Source organism: Staurois parvus, unplaced genomic scaffold (assembly GCF_062004578.1).
Source record: "Staurois parvus isolate SC_StPar_1 unplaced genomic scaffold, SC_StPar_1.0 ptg000137l, whole genome shotgun sequence".
In the NCBI taxonomy this organism is placed as follows: Eukaryota; Metazoa; Chordata; class Amphibia; order Anura; family Ranidae; genus Staurois; species Staurois parvus.
In genome coordinates this window covers 10,299,745-10,322,601 of record NW_028317933.1, presented here as the reverse complement: position 1 = coordinate 10,322,601, position 22,857 = coordinate 10,299,745, and the positions used below count along the sequence as shown (strand labels likewise).

At 42.2% G+C, this 22,857-nt stretch overlaps 2 protein-coding genes across 2 annotated transcripts in view; both read left to right on the top strand.

Moving 5' to 3' along the window:
- The window catches only part of SGK2 (serum/glucocorticoid regulated kinase 2), a 74,626-nt gene extending 69,182 nt beyond the window's left edge, over window positions 1–5,444 (top strand). The window contains exons 11-12 of the mRNA XM_089673325.1: window positions 1,076–1,165; window positions 3,087–5,444. Of these exons, the coding sequence (XP_089529451.1) occupies window positions 1,076–1,165; window positions 3,087–3,284 (288 nt within the window). The 3' untranslated portion in view covers window positions 3,285–5,444. The remainder of the gene's footprint in view (window positions 1–1,075; window positions 1,166–3,086) is intronic.
- A 17,068-nt stretch (window positions 5,445–22,512) lies between these two features.
- Window positions 22,513–22,857, top strand: part of IFT52 (intraflagellar transport 52) — a 46,984-nt gene continuing 46,639 nt past the window's right edge. Inside the window, exon 1 of the mRNA XM_089673324.1 lies at window positions 22,513–22,675. Coding sequence (XP_089529450.1) covers window positions 22,628–22,675 — 48 coding nt within the window. The 5' untranslated portion in view covers window positions 22,513–22,627. The remainder of the gene's footprint in view (window positions 22,676–22,857) is intronic.

Here is a 22,857-nt window from a genome sequence, read left to right as displayed (position 1 = left end):
AGTGCTTCATGTGTTCTATTACGGGGAACGTAAAGTCTTGAACAGATCCGCATTGACATACTGTGGAAGGGACTGGTTATAATTAATATGTAAAGACCTATATTATTCCAGCAATACAATGGCAACCTCTGTGTACTTAAAGCGGAGTTCCACCCATTTTTTAAAGTTCCTCTGTTTACATGGTTCGTGTGTTGTCCAGTACGATTTGGATACATTTTTTTTTTATTAATGTAAATATCTTAAAATCGTATTTCAGGACTGCACTTCCGGTCCCAGACACCTAGGCCATGACGTGTTAAGGAGATTCGCAACCTTTCCTGGGATGTCTTTTCCTGTATCCCAGGAGTTCTTTGGGTTCCTATTGACTGAATATTGCTATACTTCCAAACTGGACGTGACGCAAATGGGTGAAGTTTGGCACCATTTTACCGAAGTCCAGTGTGGGAAGGAAGTATAAGATCTGTGCTGTTCTAATTATTGTTGTGGGGCTTGCTCTGTTTCTAGACCTCACTTGCCTTCCCCCTGGTGTGATTTGATGGATAGTTTGCCATAAGGGGGCGGGAACTTCCGCCGTCCCCGCCTTTGTTATGGCAACCTGTTCTACAGAAGTGGCGCCGAGCAGTGTCAGTACTGCGCAGGCGCGAGATCGAGTGGTGCATGCTGGGATAACCAGCAGCACCAACTCCGGGAAACAAAAGCCTTGTGGGCTTCAGATGCCCACAGCCATCATGGTGCCTGCCTGCTTTCAAGATCAAGGTAAAGATTTACATATTTAAAACGAATTAGAAGGCTATAACTTATAACTTTATCCAATTGTTAATATTCTCGAAAAGGCAATCCTGGGTCAACTTTTAAAAAAAGTTTCTTCTGTTGACTGGAACTCCGCTTTAAGTAGATCCAGCATGAACAGGAAAGGCATGTTGATGTCCGTAGATATAACCCAGTGTCATTTCTAAGAACCTTTCACGTACTGTCATTCATGAGCACTGAGCCTCTGGCGTGCTAAAATAACGCATGGTGAATATTTCATTTAATGTGAATCTTGTTCTAATGAAATGTGTTATTTGTTCTGCAGATGGAGATCAAGAATCATGTCTTCTTCAGTCCCATTAACTGGGATGATCTGTACCATAAGAGGATTCCCCCACCTTATAACCCCAACGTGGTGAGTGAATGTAATCCTGAAATATCTAATAAAACCTATCTGGAGAAGGTTGGTCTTAGCACCTGTTCACACTACCTTGCATGCTCTGCAATTCATTATATGAGCATTGAGGCGCACTGAGTTATTTTGAATGGGCCCTAGTGCTGGAGAAATCATGCTTTGTGGTATGCTATAATGCAGGTGGTTGTAGCAACATGTTACGTAAGACACCCAGAGCACTGTTTTGAAACCTAAAGCCACTTAAACCCACAACTGTAAAATCATCCTGTATATGCAGTAAAGCATGCTTGTTATACTCACTGTGGAACCTAAGGGGTTAATCATCTGCATTGTGTAAAAAAGGCAGTTTGCTCCTTTCTTCTCTGTTCCTCCCCTTTTTCAAGCGACCAACTCTTATCTCCTGATAAGAGAGACTGAACCGTAGGCATTTGCACATGCTCAGTTTAGTGTGTATTGCTAGAGAGGTTTTTTTTCTTGGGAGAGTGCATATGATCAGCACAGGACTAATCAGCAATGGTCAGACAGGTCAGGAGTTTTGCATCCTCCTAGAGCAGTAAGAAAACTCCTCCTACAAGCTTTAACTAGTGCTGGACTGGACACTGATAGAAGTCACAAGACTGCTCTAACTGCTGATGAGAAAAGGTATTTAGCAGTTTATATTTACTAAAATAATTGCATTTCCATGTTCTGTGTACTGTGGGAGACCAGATATAGTGAATGCAGGGCCCTGGGTTTAGTAACACTTTAAAGTGCAACTGTAGCATAGAATTCAATTGGAGTAGGAAACTGTTAAGCACCATGGTATCATCAAGTCCTCCTGTCAGACCGTATGTCTGGGATGTACCAGCAAGCAAATACACTGACAGCTTGCAAGAGTCCTGCATGGCACCATCTGCTGATCCCAAGTGCAATGCTTTCCAAGCTCAAAAAAAAAAAAATTGTAAATGCGCATTTTTTTACCTGGAAAAAAATGGGCTTTTTTTCATTTTTTTTTTAAATTAGCAAGAATAAATAAATTAGTGAGAATAAACATGGTCTTAGGATTGTTGGTCAGTAGGAGGAGGAGTAGTGCCCCACCATTGGTATTAGTGGGAAGAATTGTACACCATCATTCGTTTCATTGGAAGAAGTTCTGCCCCATTGTTGGTCTCAGTGGGAGGAATAGTGCCCCAAGGGCCGGATAAAGGGTAGCAAAGGGCCACAGTTTGGAGGCCCCTTGTCTACGGAATGGACAGGACCTGTAAGTGTTACTTAACTACGGTAGACAAAAATCAGATCTCCCAGGCTTCCAGATAGGGATGTCCTGTGTGGTAAAACAGTGTAAATCTCATTATTGGATGGACAGAAATAGAAATACTTTGGTAGTAAAAAATAGTAAATACGCATTTTTTTTACCTGTAAAAAAATAGCCCTTTATTAATTTTTTTAAAAAGTATACTTATCATTTGTATTGTATAACATTGAGCAAACTGTTGGCGCTATATAAACCCTGTATAATAATAATAATAATAATAATAATAATAATCCTTTAAACATTGACCTATGGAAATAGGTACAAGATCTGTTAGGCCTGGTTCACCCTAATGCAATTTCAGATGAAACTTGAGTTGCACAGAATCGCATGACAAGGGAAATCACATTATTTTCAGTGGTCACATCAATGCAGTATGATTTTTGAAAAGGTTCTTGTGCTACTTTGGTGTGATTTACAGTACGATTTGGCCCCATAGAATATGCAAACCACATCCAAAACACAAGCAAAATTGCACTAAATAATCACACTGCAAATCCATGGCAATAGTGTGTGAACCGAACCTTAGGACTAAAAATGAAGACCGGTGGTATATTTAGCAGTTGGGATATAGAGTCAATCCGCTGTATATTGTAAGGAAATGAAGTGCTCAAACATTTCTGCTTGCAGGCTGGTCCAGCTGATCTGCGTCACTTTGATCCAGAATTTACGCAGGAGGCCGTGCCAAATTCTGTGAGCCGCACACCCGAACTGACCCTCAGCAGTTCCAGTTGCTCCAATGCTTTTTATGGCTTTTCCTATGCGCAAAGTGATGATGACTTTTTGAGTGGAGATCATCTTGGAAACAGTGATTTTATAGGACAATAAATAATTCCATTTGGATGAACCAAGAACAACTCAACACCATCGGCCGATGAAATGGAGGATAAGTCCTAAAGATTGGTGCATGTGTCCTTTGATGTCATTATGTGTTCTGCAGACCAATCTTTAAACCGTTATATTGACTGATGAACAGAGATTAGGAAGACGAGTGTTTGTAAGCTCAAAGTCTTAATGTTGATCAATTTAGTAAGTACTGTATGATTACCAAGTGGCTTCCCGTTTTGACTTCACTGTAAATAGAGCACCCAGTCATGTCATCCTCTTTGCTACTTATGTGGTTTATTATTACCTTTCAGAGTTTTTCCACGACAAGTAAAAGTAGAAAACATCCTTCCGTTAGATGGAAGAAGCCCAGTGGTGGGGCTCCTCTATTAGGGATTCGCCATACACACCTTACTGAATCTTCTACAGCAGTCCCACAGGCCTCATAACTAGTTGGCTTTCTTTATCTGAGATGCACATTACTCCAACACAATCACTTTTTCGTAGATATGTGGAGTTTGAACAGTCCAAGTATTATGGGGTCATTGGAGTGACTTACAATCAGCCAGTCTGTGGTGTCCAAGGGATAGTGGCTGCTGTACATTACTCTGCTACTCAAGGATTTTTTTATTTATTATTTTACTGAACAGAAAACACTTTTAAATGACCATCAAGAGCCATAGTATCAATCCCACATATTCACCATAGCATCTTTTTTTTCAGTACCAGTGGAAGAAAAGTAACTCTGACTATTCTTAAAAACCTTTCTTCCACCCCGCACCCACCTATCCTGCATACTGTGTATAAAAATCACTTGTGTACTTACCTCTTTTTAATTCTTTATGGTCATGTGATCCAGCAGCTCCGGCTTACCTGTGTCAATGAGTGGCTGCTGCAGGGGAGAGGAGGGAGCACCAACAACAACTGAGCCATGGGAGTCTATGGGTGACATCTTGACTCTAGGTATTCACAGCCATTGTTGAGCGCTCCCTTATACAGGGGAGGCGGAGCTGCTGAATTATGTGACCAGACTGGATCTGATTAACAAAAGGTACATATATCTTTTTTGAACACGGTATGCAGAATAGGTAATGGGGGTGGACTTTTTTTTAAGGCTAGTTGGAGTTAGGTTTTACTACCACTTAAAAGTTGAACTCCAAGCAGATATAAAAGATACCTATTCATGCAGCTCTGTATCCATTAATCCATTATTAAATGCATTTATTTACATGCAAGCAGTGTAGTATCAGTCTTTTGCAGTCCATTGTACAGCAGAGCTCACACTGGGAGAGGGAGACAGAGATTAATATGACAATCAAGTGTACTGTATTGCTCATGTACTAACAATGGACAAGGTGAGAACAGAGCAAAATGGAGAAGAGATCATCAGTCTGTCTGCTGTTCTTTGTTCACTGTCCTGCCACAGTCTAGGGCAGGGGTCTCCAAACTTTTTAAACAAAGGGTCAATATACTGTCCTTCAGACTTTAGGAGGGCCGGATTATGGGCCAGTGAGGATAGAAAATGTCCTGGCCCCAGCATTAGTGAGAATAAACATGGCAGCAGGGTTATGGAAAGTAGTAGGAGTAGTGCCCCGCCATTGGTATTAGTGGGAAGAATTGTACACCATCATTGGTTTCATGGGAAGATGTACTGCCCCATTGTTGGTCTCAATGGGAGGAATAGTGCCCCAAGGGCCGGATAAAGGGTAGCAAAGGGCCCCATCCGGCCCTCGGGCTACAGTTTGGAGACCCCTGGTCTAGGGGACGGATAGAACCTGTAAGTGTTACTTAACTATGGTAGAGAAAAAGCAGATCTCCCACGCTTCCATATAGGGATGTGCTGTGTGGCAGAACAGTGTAAATCTCATTATTGGATGGACAGAAATAGAAATACTTTGGTAGCTAAAACAACTCCTATATATGTATGTTACCCATGTGCAGTATTTAGCTGTTTGTCTGGAGTTCAGCTGAAACAATGCCTTCCCATGGTCATCACCTGATCAAAGCCTATGATAAGGTGATCCTATTCAGCCCTAATGTAAATTCTCTGTGTGTGAAGCTTGCTTTAGGCCAGGGGTACTCAACCTAATGAAGAGCGAGGGCTACTTAAGTGATTTGATAACTGGTAATGAAAATTAAATAATGAAAAGAAATAGTTCAGAATTTCGAATTTTTTATTTTGAATAGTATAACAAACATTTTCCTCCTGCAACCGCTAAATGCCGACAGGGGAGAGAAGGAGAAGCCAGATTTCAGTGGTAGCAGGAGAAAAATGGAAAGGATCAGTTCCTGCATATGCCCCTCCTGTGCAAGCGTAAAACAGAATGTGATAGGGAGCCCGCATGGGCCCTCTGGAGCAAGGGGCGGGGGTCAACATTGCGACCCCTGATGCTACATCAGTGGTTGGGGGTGTGTGGTCCTGACTGTCTTGAGCCCCCTATAAGGCTGATTTCACACTGATGTGCTGCGGTTTACCTGCACTGCAGGTGCAGCGCAAGTGCACTTGTGGCATTCTGGCGTGTTAGCTTCACTTTGCCATAGACTTCTATTATATCTTGCCATCCGCAAGATATAATAGAAGTCTATGGCAAAGTGAAGCTAACACGCCAGAATGCCGCAAGTGCACTGCGCTGCACCTGCAGTGCAGGTAAACCGCAGCACATCAGTGTGAAATCAGCCTTATAGGGGTGTACTTTCTAAAAGTGCACCAAAACTACTGCATTCAGATGTTTTTGGTGTACTTTCAGAAAGCAGACCAAACCCGCAGGATATAATAGAAGTCTATGGTTTAGTGTTGCTAACACGCAGGAATACCACTGGCGCACTGTGCTGCACCCACAAAACAGCGTGAAAGCAGCCTAATAGATGTTAACCCTTTTATAGGTGCTAATATGCTGATTGCAAAAGTGCAGTGTATGTGGTGTTTAATACACCAACCTTCTTTTCCTCTTCCAACTTCTGCTGGCATCGCTCTCCAAGCACTAGAAAGGTCCCAGGCAAAGTGCACTTGGTATTAGTCCACTTGGGACAGGAGCCAACACTACAGATAAAGCATCAGTGTATGCGGCTCCTGCTTCCTCTATATGGCGGGTCGGCAAGTCCAGATCGCAATCAACAGTTTGCCGACCCGGGGCATGTGCATGCTCCCTGGTTTGAGGCCATGGGCCATATCAGAGGGCTCTGCGGGCCATGGGTTGAGCACCCCTGCCTAAGAAAGATCAAAATCCAACAAGTTCAGCAGGGACCTGACAAATTTCGGTCCATATATGGCTGTCCATGTTCAACAGAAGTTGATTGATGGATCAACTTTTGTAAATCAGCATCTGCAGGCAATCGGTGATGAGTAGTATTTTCTGACAGTGGAGAGTCCCGCTGTTAAAATACAATATTCCCTGACAGGTGGGATTACTCCATCCACCTTGTTTGTGTGGATGGAGGAATCTGTTTTTCTTTTTTTTCATTCAGCCCGCTGGCTGAAGAAAAAGAAATCAACCATCTATGTAGGATTGCCACCTCATCCCTTTAAAACTGAACACGCATTAATTACACAGATTCTGTGGCTGATTAAGGTTGTAATTAAACTCACTTAGTGCCTTATATGCATTAAATTAGCCTCAGAACCTGCGTAATTAACCGCTTTCCTGCCGCCCTATAGCAGATATACTGCTACAGGGCGGCAGGGGTGTGCAAAATCACGTATATATACTTGATTATGCATTTCCTGGTAGGCGGCATGCGCGCCACTATTCACGGCCTTGGGTCACACCCGGTGATTACTCACTGGCACTTGGTGACCCCTGAGCATTACCGACGGGGGTCATGGGCCAACTAATGGTTTCTATGGCACTGTACCTTACACAGTATAATATTTTATTTACTGCTCAACCAAGCAATACTTCCTGCAATGTCTTGTTCTGTTCTACAATTTGTTCTTCTATAACTAGACAGAATACATTTACAAATATTTACATTCACAAAAAGAAAATTTTAAACTTTTCACAGGCTCTGGTCAGTTATCCTAAAAAAATTACCATTTTTCAGTGTCTTGCCATCAGTTAATCTACAAATCTTTGAAAAAAAAATTGTGTTATAACTAAGGATGCCTACAGGCATGATGATAGACTATAGAGTATGACACTTACTAGAATACATTATCATTGAGTTAGTCTTTCTTTCATGGTTAAAATTGAATGTCAAAATGTAACTGGTATCAGGCGCAATAGCTGACTATGTCAGGACATTATCAAAATAGCTTCACTACATCGTCCTCATGTGCATTTTGAACACCCTGATGGGGTCTGAAGAGTTGTACATGCATTTTGAGTAACAGCCTAGAAAGAAAGACTATTTTTTGCACGTGCCTGGGAACGGGCCCTAGGCAAATCCTTCAAGCAGAGGTATGGACTAAAACCTATATCCTAACTCACAAAATATTCCCGTCATCATCTGATCCCTGCTGGTGAATATCCAGGTGGTATGTAGATGTTCAACCACCCTGAGAAAAATATTCCCATCACCTGATACCTGCTGGATGATATTCAAGTGGTATGTACATTTTCAATCATCCTATGGAAAAATATTATCATCATTTGACACCTTTTGAAGATGTAATGATCAACTGGCCGGCCAACCTCCATATTTGGTGGAGTATTCAAAAAAACGAAATCCTTTTTGAGGAAAGTTTTCCAGATATACAATAAGATGCAGGCAACAGAGGTGATGGGAAGCCCAGATATTGGTCTACTGTCTATTCTCCTAGGCTCCCTCAAGCGCATTAAATTTTGAGACACTGCCTAGTGACCACTAGGTCTGTTATCTACAGATATTGGAAATTGCCAGACACTCCATCATTGGCCAAGAGGGCCGTAATCATGAACGATCTCATTCAGTTGGAGAGCCTGAAAGTTGGAGAGTTTATTAGTATGGATTCCATCTGGCCCCTATCCTGGTCTTCTGAGACCTTTACACATCTCCTAGGTCTCCATCCATAACCCCTAGATAATAAGTGCCTATACTGAGCCTAAAGAGGAACCAATCTCATATGCCTAGTTCCCTGTCAACCTTTTCCCGTATTCCTTCACTCCTCCCTTCTCTAACCTTGCTCTTTCTTTCCACGTTTACCTGCATTCTCGTTGGGTTAATGTTTAGCAGAATTTGGAACTGTTCACACGGATCTACCTCCCAATGATCCAAATCGCGGACCTAGAATGCCATACTACACTAGTAATGTTCCAGAGATGGTACTGATACATTTGGAAATTCAGTTCTGTCACTGTATTACTATGGATCCAGTTCTCTGGAACTCGTTTGAATTTTAAAATTTATTTTCTCCTTTCTTCTTCTTAACCTATTATGTTATATAATGTCAAACAGTTAATCCAAATGTCTTCTACCATAATGTGACATATCTGTGAGGCTTGCAGGACCTGCTAGGGGTTCAGCAGCTGAAGGATCAGTTCTTCTGCTCTCCCTGTTATAACACTGCCACTTTCCATTCACTCTGTCACTGCCATTTTAAGTGTATAATCCCACAAATGCCATGTGTTATCTCTCACTGTACATAGGAGTTTTGTGAATAAAGGTGTTGACTGTACAATTTGATCTTTTGCTTTTATCTTACATTAAAGGGTGTATGTATAAAATTTTTACAGAGCTATTTGTCTAGCAAACTGCCATTCTGTGCATATAGGGTAAAATTGAATGTTCTCGGGATATTTACTCTAGAGGTTGAATGTTATTCATTCATAAAAATACAGTGGTTCAAAGAAATAACACATTATGGCCACTAGATGGAGCTGATGATCATAGGAAATAAATGTTTTTCCTATGATCTTCATCCTCATCTAGTGGCCATGTGGTAATTTATGTACCAAAAATGCTGCGCTACAATGAAATATACACCTCACCCGATAGTGATAGAGCATAAGTAACAATAAAAAATAATAATTAATAAAAGTCTTAATGAAAAGTCTTTTGTGATACAATCCAATTAATTTTCCAAAAGAATATTCCTCCACTGTGATCCACCACCAAATAAAAGAATCCAAATCTGCTTGCCAAATATTATTGACTCTCAGAACCAACAAGAGTCAAAAAAGCATTATTGATAGGATCCCATATAGGTCACCTCCACCTCTCTTCTGGAAGGCACATCACTGGAAAAAAAAATGCTCTCCTTCCTCCGGACTACTCCTCTACACCATCCACCATCAGAGGTCCATGCATGCAGGTGAGTACTCTGAAAAAAAAAAAATCAGATGCTACATAATGTAAAAACTACTTATTTTTATTTCTAAAGGCTACAAATTGCACTCACTGAGGTAAAATAATATATACAGTGCTAAAAACCATCAAAGCCTCTGAAACTGAATTACTGGCATACTTCAAGTTTACTTCCTGCCAGCGTGATGACGTCACAACAAATGACACTATTGGGTGAGGTGTGTATTTCATTGTAGTGCAGCATTTTCGGTACATAGACTCTTTGCTGTGGTGAATATCTCACAGCATGCTGGCAGCTCTGTTTTTCAAATTTTTTTTATTTTTTACAAGCATGGTAACTTCTTTTATATACAACATGTGGTATTTTAGCCTGAGGACATGCAATTTTGCCCTATTCACGTAGAGCAAATGTAGCAGCAGTTTCACTTAACAAAAAGCTATTTTTAAATACACCCCTAAGCGTAACAAATGAACTAGGAGTGAATGGTAAGTCTATAGAAGCACTGGGGGAGACAGAAAATATTTTTTATAGGCTTTCCCATACTGCAATATAATGCATTTTGATAAAGTGAAACAAATACAGAATGAACAGGGTGTATTAATCTGATTGATTCCAGTTCACAGTTCTTGATGACTCACTTTTGTACATAGATTACATTGCCGTTCTGCAGTCTCCATATCGTCTTTTCCTTCAATGTGTTACCATATACCAAAGCTTACAGCAAGGGTAAGAGGATGGGGGCTCAGATACTGACAGGTATGGCGAGCTGTGTAAGAAATAAACTGTGCCGTAATTCTCAGCACTCTACAGTGTTTTTTATTTGTCTATACAACCCTTTTAACAGATACCATATTTTCCCATACAAGCCTGTTTTAGAATTTAGAATTGTATAATGAATTGTATTTGACACTTACTTTAGTAAAGAACGTATGCCCACAATAGTGTGTACTGTTTGTTATATTCACATTATGCTTTACTATTTTCAAGTGCATGTCAATGATTTAAGGCTAACTCCAGCCAGAGATTTTATTTTTTTTTTAGATTTGGATAGAGTGATTTGTGGAGGTTTAAAGATTTCCATTCACTTCATGTTCTGGCTGACATCTGTCACCTGGACAGGAAGTGAGGGTAAATTTACCCAGGGGGACACAGCTAATTACAACTTGAGGATTTAACCCTTTCTTTGATCTACTGATACATTTTTTTTTTCATAGCTAGTTCCTCTATGGATCCCCCCTACTTTGTGTTCGGAAATGCACAGGAAGTAAGAGCAGTTCTCCCTGAAATGGGACACAGGTAGAAATGACAATCTACCCATGGCTCGAACCAGCCCCTGAACTGTCATCCTTTGTGATGTAGGGACACTGAACCTTATGGAGATGCATCATAATGTGATTGGTGTTTTGCAGTCCTAGAGGCTGCTCACCAGCAACTGTGATGTCCCTAATGCTTTGAAAGGATGGGAGCACCACATCAACTTGTATAGTCCTTTGAAAGATTTCATTTTGCTAGTCAACGCGTTTTGGGGGTTCAGCACTCCCCCTTCATCAGGGCTAAAAAACAGGTCATGTCAATGATTTAAGGCTAACTCCAGCCAGAGCTTTTTGTTTTTTTTAGATTTGGATAGAGTGATTTGTGGAGGTTTAAAGATTTCCTTTCACTTCATGTTTTGGCTGACATCTGTCACCTGGACAGGAAGTGAGGGTAAATTTACCCAGGGGGACACAGCTAATTACAACTTGAGGATTTAACCCTTTCTTTGCTCTACTGATAAAAAAATGTTTTAATAGCTGGTCCCTCTAGTTTGGATCTCTCCTACTTTGTGTTCGGAAATGCACAGGAAGTAAGAGCAGTTCTCCCTGAAAAGGGACACAGGTAGAAATGAAAATCTACCCATGGCTCTAACCAGCCCCTGCTCTGTCATCCTTTGTGATGTAGGGACACTGAACCTTATGGAGATGCATCATAATGTGATTGGTGTTTTGCAGTCCTAGAGGCTGTTCACCAGCAACTGTTGTGTCCCCAGGGGCGGACTGACCATTTGGAAACTCAGGACCTGCCCGAGTGCCCAGGGTCATTAGGGGCCCCATGAAATGCCCCTGGTACATTTTTCATAGGCTTTTTTGAGTTTGGGCAAGGACACAGGGGCCCCATGATCCCCTATTGCCCAGGGGCCCTATGAGCTGTCAGTCCGCCCCTGGGTGTCCCTAATACTTTGAAAGGATGGGAGCACCACACCAACTTGTATAGTCCTTTGAAAGATTTTATTTTGCTAGATTCAACGCGTTTCGGGGGTTTAGCACTCCCCCTTCATCAGGGCTAAAAAACAGGTCATGTCAATGATTTAAGGCTAACTCCAGCCAAAGCTTTTCTTTTTTTTTAGATTTGGATAGAGTGATTTGTGGAGGTTTAAAGATTTCCTTTCACTTCATGTTCTGGCTGACATCTGTCACCTGGACAGGAAGTGAGGGTAAATTTACCCAGGGGGACACAGCTAATTACAACTTGAGGATTTAACCCTTTCTTTGCTCTACTGATAAAAAAAATTGTTTTTATAGCTGGTCCCTGTAGTTTGGATCTCTCCTACTTTGTGTTCTGAAATGCACAGGAAATAAGAGCAGTTCTCCCCGAAAGGGACACAGGTAGGAATGACAATCTATCCATGGCTCTAACCAGCCCCTGCTCTGTCATCCTTTGTGATGTAGGGACACTGAACCTTATGGAGATGCATCATAATGTGATTGGTGTTTTGCAGTCCTAGAGGCTGCTCACCTGCAACTGTGGTGTCCCTAATGCTTTGAAAGGATGGGAGCACCACACCAACTTGTATAGTCCTTTGAAAGATTTTATTTTGCTAGAGTCAACACGTTTCGGGGGTTCAGCACTCCCCCTTCATCAGGGCTAAAAAACAGGTCATGTCAATGATTTAAGGCTAACTCCAGCCAGAGCTTTTTTTTTTTTTTTAGATTTGGATAGAGTGATTTGTGGAGGTTTAAAGATTTCCTTTTACTTCATGTTCTGGCTGACATCTGTCACCTGCACAGGAAGTGAGGGTAAATTTACCCAGGGGGACACAGCTAATTACAACTTGAGGATTTAACCCTTTCTTTGCTCTACTGATAAAAAAAATTTTTTATAGCTAGTTCCTCTATGGATCTCCCCAACTTTGTGTTCGGAAATGCACAGGAAGTAAGAGTAGTTCTCCCTGAACAGGTAGAAATGAAAATCTACCCATGGCTCGAACCAGCCCCTGCTCTGTCATTCTTTTTGATGTAGGGACACTGAATCTTATGGAGATGCACTATAATGTGATTGGTGTTTTGCAGTCCTAGAGGCTGCTCACCAGCAACTGTGGTGTCCCTAATGCTTTGAAAGGATGGGAGCACCACACCAACTTGTATAGTCCTTTGAAAGATTTTATTTTGCTAGCGTCAACGTGTTTCAAAGGTTCAGAATGCCCCTTTCATCAGGGCTAAAAAACAGATCGTGTAAGCACCTGGATTGGAAAAGCTTTTGCAATCCAGGTGCCTACATGTTCTGTTTTTTTTAGCCCTGTTGAAGGGGGAGAGGTGAGCCACAAAATGTGTTGGCTGTTGCAAAATAAAATCTTTGAAAGGACTATACATGTTGGTGTGGTGCTCCCATCCTTTAAAAATCACAGTAAACTGCTCTATCTTCCTGGAAGTGAGTGGGCATGCAAGTCAAGCTGAATAAGCAAAAACGTTCATATTAAATATATTTCTCATCAGCCACAAAGGATTACAGTAAATCCACTTTACCATATGCCTTTGCAAATCCAGTTATTACCTTGTAAAAGTGGCAGTGACATCATGACTGTACTGCACACAGCCTGAGCAGGGAGCAGATCTGTGGAAGGGATCCATCAGCTCCACCCACAACAGATTGCCTGCAAGTGGAGGCAAGACCAGTCACCCTGCACAAGGAGAGAGAGCATCAGTGACCGGTCTTTATTACAAGAAGATCCTGATGAGACGCCAAGTTTCATCCTGCATTAATGTACAGATCTGTAAGAATTGCACGAAGCACACCAACATTCAATATACCAACAAGGGAAGACAGTGAATGCCAGTTCATACTGATGCAGTGCGGGATTTGCAGCGAATTCGGTGTTTCCTGCATTTGTATTGGTTTGTTTTAAATATCATCATTGCAGTAAACATACATTCCTCTTGTAATTTGAACAAACATGCCGCGCTTCCAGCTATGATGTTACATCATTTACATGAATTACCCCATAAACTTTTAAACATTTTCCTATATACAATATAAATTCACACAGAACATAAATAAATATTATCATCTAAAAGTCCCACTGATTTGCATAGTCCTTCATAGAGCCATCTTGTTGAACATCACTCTGAATATTTCAGAATTTCGGAATTGCACTCTGTTCATGCGAAGTGCTGCAGGTGTCTATGTTATGTTAACAACACCCCCGAAAAAAGGTTCGCAGAATGCAGTGTGATTGGGTCACATCACATGCGGTTTCTGGCACCAGAATAGACTGGGGGAGTTATTATTTCATACATAAAAATAACTGGAGCGTTATTATCCAGTTGCTGCCCAGCCTATAGCCAGATAACGGCCAGGGTGAACAGCTCGTCCCTCCGGGTGGACGCCATATGGCATCCTTTCCAGAACACGCATTGCGCATGCCCACAGGGCCGCACAGCAGCGCGATCTGTCACCGGCTGTGTACCTCGGACACGGCCGATGACAGATCTGAGTACCGGCCCCGTTGCCAGTACCATGTGACCTGCTGTGACCAATCACAGCAGGTCACATGACAGTTGTATACTATGGATGGCTTCATTCATGCCATCCATTGTATACTAGTGTCTAGCTGTGAATGGTCACAGCGATAACATGCACAAGCTGGGCCAATTACAGCCCAGCTGTGTCATGTGATTAGCCGTGGACAAATCACAGCTAAGCACCAAAAAAAAAAAAAAAACCCTGAATGAATCAATGTCATTCAGGTAAATGCTTACTTATAGCAAAGTAATTCTTTCCTATAAGCAGATTGTGTAAAAAAAAAAAAAATACTGATCACTTCCCCAAAGTAGTACAATGTTACTATGGTAACATTGTACTACTTTGGTCATGGTGAAATATGAACACAAAACTTAAAAAAATAAAGAAAAACAATGTAATAAAAATCTAAAAAAAATAAAAAAAAATTATTATTTTTTTCATATTGTCACCAGTCAGTGTCCCTGATCACCGCCATGCCAGTTACATGATGATGCTGTACTGCACTGGTGACAGTATGTAAAAAAAAATTGTGAAAGTAATTTTTTTAATTTTTTAATTTTCCGAAAAATTATGACAAAAAAAATACAACTTCAAAAAACTCGCCATTCCTCTTATGAAGTATGTCGGACTGTCTACTCTGCAAAAAGGGGTCATTTGGGAGATATCTGTACTATTCTGACATTCGTGGACCTCAAGAAATAAGATTGGTTGTCAGTACTTCAGGATTGATCAATATTCAGATCTATACCATAGTTTGTGAACTCTATAACTTTCCTCCAAACTAAAAAATACATCCTAATTTGGGTTATTTTCACCAAAGACATGTAGCAGAATACATCTCGGCCTAAATTTATGAAGAACAATTATTTATTTGCAAACTTTTATAACAGAAACAAAGAAAAACTTTTTTTTTTCAAAATTTTTGTTCTTTTTTTGTTAATTTAGCAAAAAATAAAAACCCCAGTGGTGATTAAATACCACCAAAAGAAAGCTCTAGTTGTGTGAAGAAAATTATAAAATTTTAGTTTGGGTACAATGTTGTATGACTGCGCAATTGTCATTCAAAGTGTGAGAGCGCTGAAACCTGAAAAATGGCCTGGGCAGGAAGGGGGTAAAAGTGCCCGGCATGGAAGAGGATAATATAAATAATAATGACTGGGGAGTTATTTTCCAGCAGAGTCATTATTATACGGTACACCCCAACCCTGAATATCACAACCTCTCACTAGTACAGCTCATAAAAATAAAGTAAGAACATGACATGTGTAATATAAATATCCACTCTTTGGTACAATATTGCCAACAAATGTTTTGCAACATTGTATTGAAGAGTGGCTATTTGTTTATATTACGCGTTATGTTCTTACTCGATTTTTATGAGCTGTAGGCAAGTTTCACAATGATCTGCTGCAAAAACACAGCAAAAACGCATAGGCGTTGTTACTGTGCTTTTGCCACGCTTTCTGAGCATTTTTTTAAAGGACATGTAGCTTAACCACTTCCCGACCGGCGGTTGTATATAAACGGCCGGACGGTGGCACTGCAGGGTCGGGTGGCCGTCTATAAACGGCCTCCCCGTACCCTGCTTGTGCGCGCTCCCTGGGAGCGCGTAGCACCGCGATCCGGTGCCCGCTGTGTGCTCCGGACACAGTGAAACACCGATCGTCGGACGGGACCTCTGTACGAGGTCCCGATCATGTGATCACTGATTGGCCAATCAGTGATCACATGCAAAGTAGTAAGCAAGATGTCACTTCTGACATCATTGCTTACTATGTGTGAAATCTGTGAATGATCACCGAGGTCACATGGTACAGGGCTATTCACAAAAGCCTTGTACCATGTGACAAGCTGTGACCAATCACAGCTCACTCAGTTCTTCTCAATGAGTGCAAGAATGCAGACAGAGAGAAAGAGAAATGATTGCTTTTACATCCTATTTGGGTGTAAAAGCAATCAGTGTAAAAAAAAAAAAAAAAATCTTCATCACCCCCCCACAAGTAGTACAGTGTCACCATGGTGACACTGTACTGCTAGGGTGACAGTATGTAAAAAAAAATAAATAAATAAAAAACAATAATATAAAAAAAATAAATAAAAATGTAAAAAAAAATGTTTAAAAATGATAATTTTTGCTTATAAACTAATTTGGATTTTTTTTTTTTACTAAAAAGATAACGGAATAAATTTTGGCTAAGATTTATGATGAAATATTATTTATTTGCAAAATTTTATAAAAAAAACACTTTTTTTCAAAATTTTTGGACATTTCATTTACATAGCAAAAAAAATACAAATCCCAGTGGTGAATAAATACCACCAAAATAAAGCTTTATCTATCTCAAAAAAATGTTAAAAAATTAATTGGGGTACAGTGTTGCATGACCGCGCAATTGTCATTCAAAGTGTGATAGCGCTAAAAGCTGAAAATTGGCCTGGACAGGAAGGGGGTAAAAGTGTCCGGTCTGGAAGTGGTTAAAAACTGCATCAAAAACACTTCTCAGAGGAATGTTTTAGGTGGTTTAATGGCATTGTTTTTGGATGTTTTCAGGCATTTTCCATTTATTTCAATGGGAAGAGGCATTTTGGGGCGTTTTTTTAACTCCCCAAAGATGCTGCAAGCAGGCGTTTTTACACCACAGTGCAAGCGCAATGCCTCAGCGTGAAAACATACATAGATATACATTCACATACATAGGGAAGCATTTTTCTTGAGCTTTTCAGGTGCTTTTTTTAACGCAAAAATGCTTTAAAAACTCAGTGTGAAAGCTGTAGCCTACTTTCACAATGATCACGGGTGGACTGACCATTTGGAAACTCGGGCACTGCCCGGGGGCCCGGGGTCAGTAGGGGGCCCCATGAGATGCCCTTGGTACCTTTTTCATAGGCTTTTTTGAGTTTGGGCAAGAACACAGGGGCCCCATGATCCCCTATTGCCCGGGGGCCCCATGAGTTATCAGTCCGCCCCTGACAATGATCTTCCGCAAAAACGCATAAGCATTTTTACCGTGCTTTTGCCACACTTTCTGAGTGTCTTTTAAAGGTCACGTGACTTAAATACTGCACCAAAAATGCTTTTCAGAGGTGTTTTTGAGACAGTTTTCAGGTGTTTGTCAGGCATTTTCCATTGATTTCAATGGGAAGAGGCATTTTTGGGGAGTTTCTTTTTACTCAACAATCATGCCCCAAAGATGTTGCAAGCAGCAGTTTTTACATCGCACTGCAAGCACAACACCTCAGTGTAAAAACATACATAGATATACATTCACATACACAGGGAAACATTTTTCTTGAGCTTTTCAAGTGCTTTTTTTTACCGCAAAAATGCTTCAAAAACTCCTCAGTGTGAAAGTAGCTGTAGGCAACCTTCACACTGATCTGCCGCAAAAACACAGCAAAAATGCGTAGGTGTTTTTACTGTGCTTTTGCCACACTTTCTGAGCGATTTTTAAAGGACACGTGACTTAAAAACTGCACTAAAAACACTTTTCAGAGGTGTTTTTGAGGTGCTTTTCAGGCTTTTTTAGGTGTTTTTCAGGTGTTTTCGATTGATTTCAATGGGAAGAGGTGTTTTTGGGGTTGTTCATCTAACAAAACATGCCCCAAATATGCTGCATGCAGCAGTTGTTACACTGCACTGCAAGCACAACGCCTCAGTGTGAAAACATACATAGATATACATTCACATACATAGGCTACCTCCACACTGATCTGCTGCAAAAACACAGCAAAAACGTGTAGGCCTTTATACTGTGCTTTTGCCACACTTTCTGAGCGGTTTTTAAAGGACACGTGACTTAAATACACTTTTCAGAGGTGTTTTTGAGGCACTTTTCAGGCATTTTTTAGGTGTTTTCAGGGGCGGACTGATCATTTGGAAACTTGGGCACTGCCCGAGGGCCCGGAGTCAGTAGGGGGCCCCTTGAGATGCCCCTGGTACCTTTTTCATAGGCTTTTTTGTATTTGGGCAAGGACACAGGGGCCCCATGTTCCCCTATTGCCTGGAGACCCCATGAGTTGTCAGTCCGCCCCTGGGTGTTTTTCAGGCACTTTCCATTGATTTCAATGGGAAGAGGTGTTTTTGGGGTGTTTTTTTAACTCATCAAACATGCCCCGAAGATACTGCAAGCAGGAGTTTTTACACCGTACCACAAGAGCAATGCCTCAGTGTGAAAACATACATAGATATATTATTATTAATACTAATCATGATTTATATAGTGCTAACAGTTTGCTCAGCGCTTTACAATAAAATGGGAGACAATACAGCAACGCTACAGTTCAATACAAGAGGTTTAGGAGGGCCCTGCTCCTTGGAGCTTACAATCTAAGATTCACATACACAGGGAAACATTTTTCTTGAGCTTTTCAGGTGTTTTTTTTAACACAAAAAAACTTCAAATACTCCTGAGTGTGAAATAGCCACACTGTACTAGTGAGAGATTGTGATATTCACTGTCTCCACTTGGTGGTATATGATTAGGGACTATAATTTAACTGCTGAGGTTTGTATACTGTAAACTTTTACTGATTTCCACAATGTTGTTCATAGCATGGAAAGGTATTGGTTTGTTTTAAATATCAACATTGCAGTAAACATACATTCCTCTTGTAATATGAGCATGCCGCGCTTCCAGCTATGATGTTACATCATTTACATGAATTACCCCATAAACTTTTAAATGTTTTCCTATATACAATATAAATGCACACAGAACATAAATAAATATTATCATCTAAAAGTCCCACTGATTTGCATAGTCCTTCATAGAGCCATCTTGTTGAACATCACTCTGTGAATATTTCCCCCATACACTCAACTCTTCGCTCAATATTGTGCACCACCACCCGATGTGCTCTCACCTGGAGCTTTTGACCTCATGTATATAATATTTGGTCAAATAAGTCCTTGGATGGACTTAGTAGAGGTATACCCTGAGGTATATTTGGGTCAATCACATCAACTGTAGACCATCTTCATATTTCATCGCTCCATTTCAACTTTTTGAGAACCTGATTGCTTTTCCCAGTTAGGTCTGATACAATCTGCCTCCAGACCAGGCCCTTTTTGCTATTATCCTTGTAATCCCTCTTCTGGTGGTCGTAAAGAATTGTATGTGCCTAGATCAGGGGTCTCCAAACTTTCTAAACATAGGGCCATAGGGAAGGGGGTCGGACTGTGGCTATTGGGAGTAGAAGTTGGCCTGGCATCAATGGGAGTAAACAATGCATCTTTGGTATTAGGGGGTAATAGTGCCCAGTTGTTGTTGTCAGCGGGAGGAATAGTGCCCAGTTATGTCAGTGGGAGGAATAGTGCCCCATCATTGGTGTCAGATTCAGGAATAGTGTCCTATTGTTGGTGTCATTGAGGGGAAATAGTGCCCCATTGTTGGTGTTGGTGGCAGGAATAGAGTTCAATCATTGGAATCAGTGGGATGAATAGTGTCCTATTGTTGGTGTCAGTAGGGGGAAGTAGTGACCCATCAATGGTGTCAGTGGGAAGAATAGTGCCCCATTATTGGTATCAGTGGGAGGAATAGTGACCCATTGTTGGTACCAGTGTGAGGAATAGTAACCCATCGTTGGTATCAGTGGGAGGAATAGTGCCCCATCGTTGGTATCAGTGGGAGGAATAGTGCCCCATCGTTGGTATCAGTGGGAGGAATAGTGCCCCATCGTTGGTATCAGTGGGAGGAATAGTGCCCCATCATTGGTGTCAGTTTCAGGAATAGTGTCCTATTGTTGGTGTTATTGAGGGGAAATAGTGCCCCATTATTGGTGTTGGTGGCAGGAATAGAGTTCCATCAGTGGAATCAATAGTGTCCTATTGTTGGTGTCAGTGGGGGGAAGTAGTGCCCCCTCAATGGTGTCAGTGGGAAGAATAGTGCCCCATTATTGGTATCAGTGGGAGGAATAGTGACCCAGCGTTGGTATCAGTGTGAGGAATAGTGACCCATTGTTGGTATCAGTGGGAGGAACAGTGCCCCATCATTGGTATCAGTGGGAGGAATAGTGACCCAACATTGGCATCAGTGGGAGGAATAGTGACCCAACATTGGTATCTGTGGGAGGAATAGTGCCGCATCGTTGGTATCAGTGGGAGGAATAGTGACCCAACATTGGTATCTGTGGGAGGAATAGTGCTGCATCGTTGGTATCTGTGGGAGGAATAGTGCTGCATCGTTGGTATCAGTGGGAGGAATAGTGCCCCATCGTTGGTATCAGTGGGAGGAATAGTGCCCCATCTTTGGTATCAGTGGGAGGAATAGTGCCCCATCATTGGTATCAGTGGGAGGAATAGTGTCCCATCGTTGGTATCAGTGGGAGGAATAGTGTCCCATCGTTGGTACCAGTGGGAGGAATAGTTCCCCATCGTTGGTATCAGTGGGAGGAATAGTGACCCATCGTTGGTATCAGTGGGAGGAATAGTGACCCAACATTGGTATCTGTGGGAGGAATAGTGCCGCATCATTGGTATCTGTGGGAGGAATAGTGCCCCATCGTTGGTATCAGTAGGAGGAATAGTGCCCCATCGTTGGTATCAGTGGGAGGAATAGTGCCCCATCGTTGGTGTCAGTGGGAGGAATAGTGCCCCATCGTTGGTATCAGTGGGAGGAATAGTGCCCCATCATTGGTATCAGTGGGAGGAATAGTGTCCCATCATTGGTGTCAGTGGGAGGAATAGTGCCCCATCATTGGTATCAGTGGTAGGAATAGTGCCCCATCGTTGGTATCAGTGGGAGGAATAGTGTCCCATCGTTGGTATCAGTGGGAGGAATAATGCCCCATCGTTGGTATCTGTGGGAGGAATAGTGCCGCATTGTTGGTATCTGTGGGAGGAATAGTGCTGCATCGTTGGTATCAGTGGGAGGAATAGTGCCCCATCGTTGGTATCAGTGGGAGGAATAGTGCCCCATCTTTGGTATCAGTGGGAGGAATAGTGCCCCATCGTTGGTATCAGTGGGAGGAATAGTGCCCCATCGTTGGTACCAGTGGAAGGAATAGTGTCCCATCGTTGGTACCAGTGGGAGGAATAGTGCCCCATCGTTGGTATCAGTGGGAGGAATAGTGCCCCATCGTTGGTATCAGTGGGAGGAATAGTGCCCCATCTTTGGTATCAGTGGGAGGAATAGTGCCCCATCGTTGGTATCAGTGGGAGGAATAGTGCCCCATCGTTGGTACCAGTGGAAGGAATAGTGTCCCATCGTTGGTACCAGTGGGAGGAATAGTGCCCCATCGTTGGTATCAGTGGGAGGAATAGTGACCCAACATTGGTATCTGTGGGAGGAATAGTGCCGCATCATTGGTATCTGTGGGAGGAATAGTGCCCCATCGTTGGTATCAGTGGGAGGAATAGTGCCGCATTGTTGGTATCTGTGGGAGGAATAGTGCTGCATCGTTGGTACCAGTGGGAGGAATAGTGTCCCATCGTTGGTACCAGTGGGAGGAATAATGCCCCATCGTTGGTATCAGTGGGAGGAATAGTGCCCCATCGTTGGTGTCAGTAGGAGAAATAGTGCCTCATTGTTGATGTCTGTAGTAGTAATTAAGGCCCATTGTTGATGGAAGGAAAGGAATCGTGTCTTCTATCAGTGGGAGGAAAAGTGCCCCAAGGGCCAGATATAGGCAAGCAAAGGGCCACATCCGGCCCCCGAGCCACAGTTTAGAGTCCACTGGCCTTTCTGGATTGTGACTAGTAAACACTATAGAAGGATGTGCTTTGTTCATATTTCATGTCTGAGGATTACGAACACTTTCTGTTTATTCTGTCAGCTGGAACACTTTAGGATTTAAAAAGTTCAAATCCCTGGTTGGCAGATCGTTTTATCCCATATATCTGCTTTAAGGCGATTTCTAGGTCGACGCTCAAAAACCGCTCAAACCTAAAAAATTGGTTCTTTATGGTGCCTTAACAAATTGATTTTTTCAGTTTGAGCGTTTTTGGAGAGTCGAGCTACAAATCGTTCAAGTATGAATGCAGCCTAACAGCTGATTGAACTGACTGCCTGTACGGTTATTATTACACCAGAACTGTGGCTGCAGTTGTTGCCAGGAGACAGGTTCTCACTCCTGTCCTGGAGAACGGAATGCTGAACTGCTAGAAGGCCTCTGCCCTCAACCAAGATGGCTGCCGTGAGCCGACACTGACTGAGGGTGGGCTTATCAGTACGAGCCCCCACTGAGGGAGGAAGACAGGGAGTTCCTGTTGTAACCCCCCCCCCCCCCCGACAATCCCCGCCCACCCCGGCTGGGTAACGAGTTCACAGACCGGTAAGGGAACGACAGGGCCGCGTCACGTGACCCCGCCTGGTTGCTAGGCAGGAGCGGCTGCTGGTTACCAGCGCCCATGATGCAACGGGACAGCGCCGGGAGAAAGATGGGGGTCAGCAAACAGGTAAATACAGCTGCACTTGTCGGAGGGGACTGGCGTAGTCTGATAAATCACATTTGTCCAGGGACAGTCAGTGTATTGTGCACAGACAGGGGAGGGGGGCCAGTTGTCATAGTAACCAGAGGGACACTTTGTATGCTCTGTCCTGAGAATGGAGCATGGAGGGGGCTTCAGGATTCGCAGCC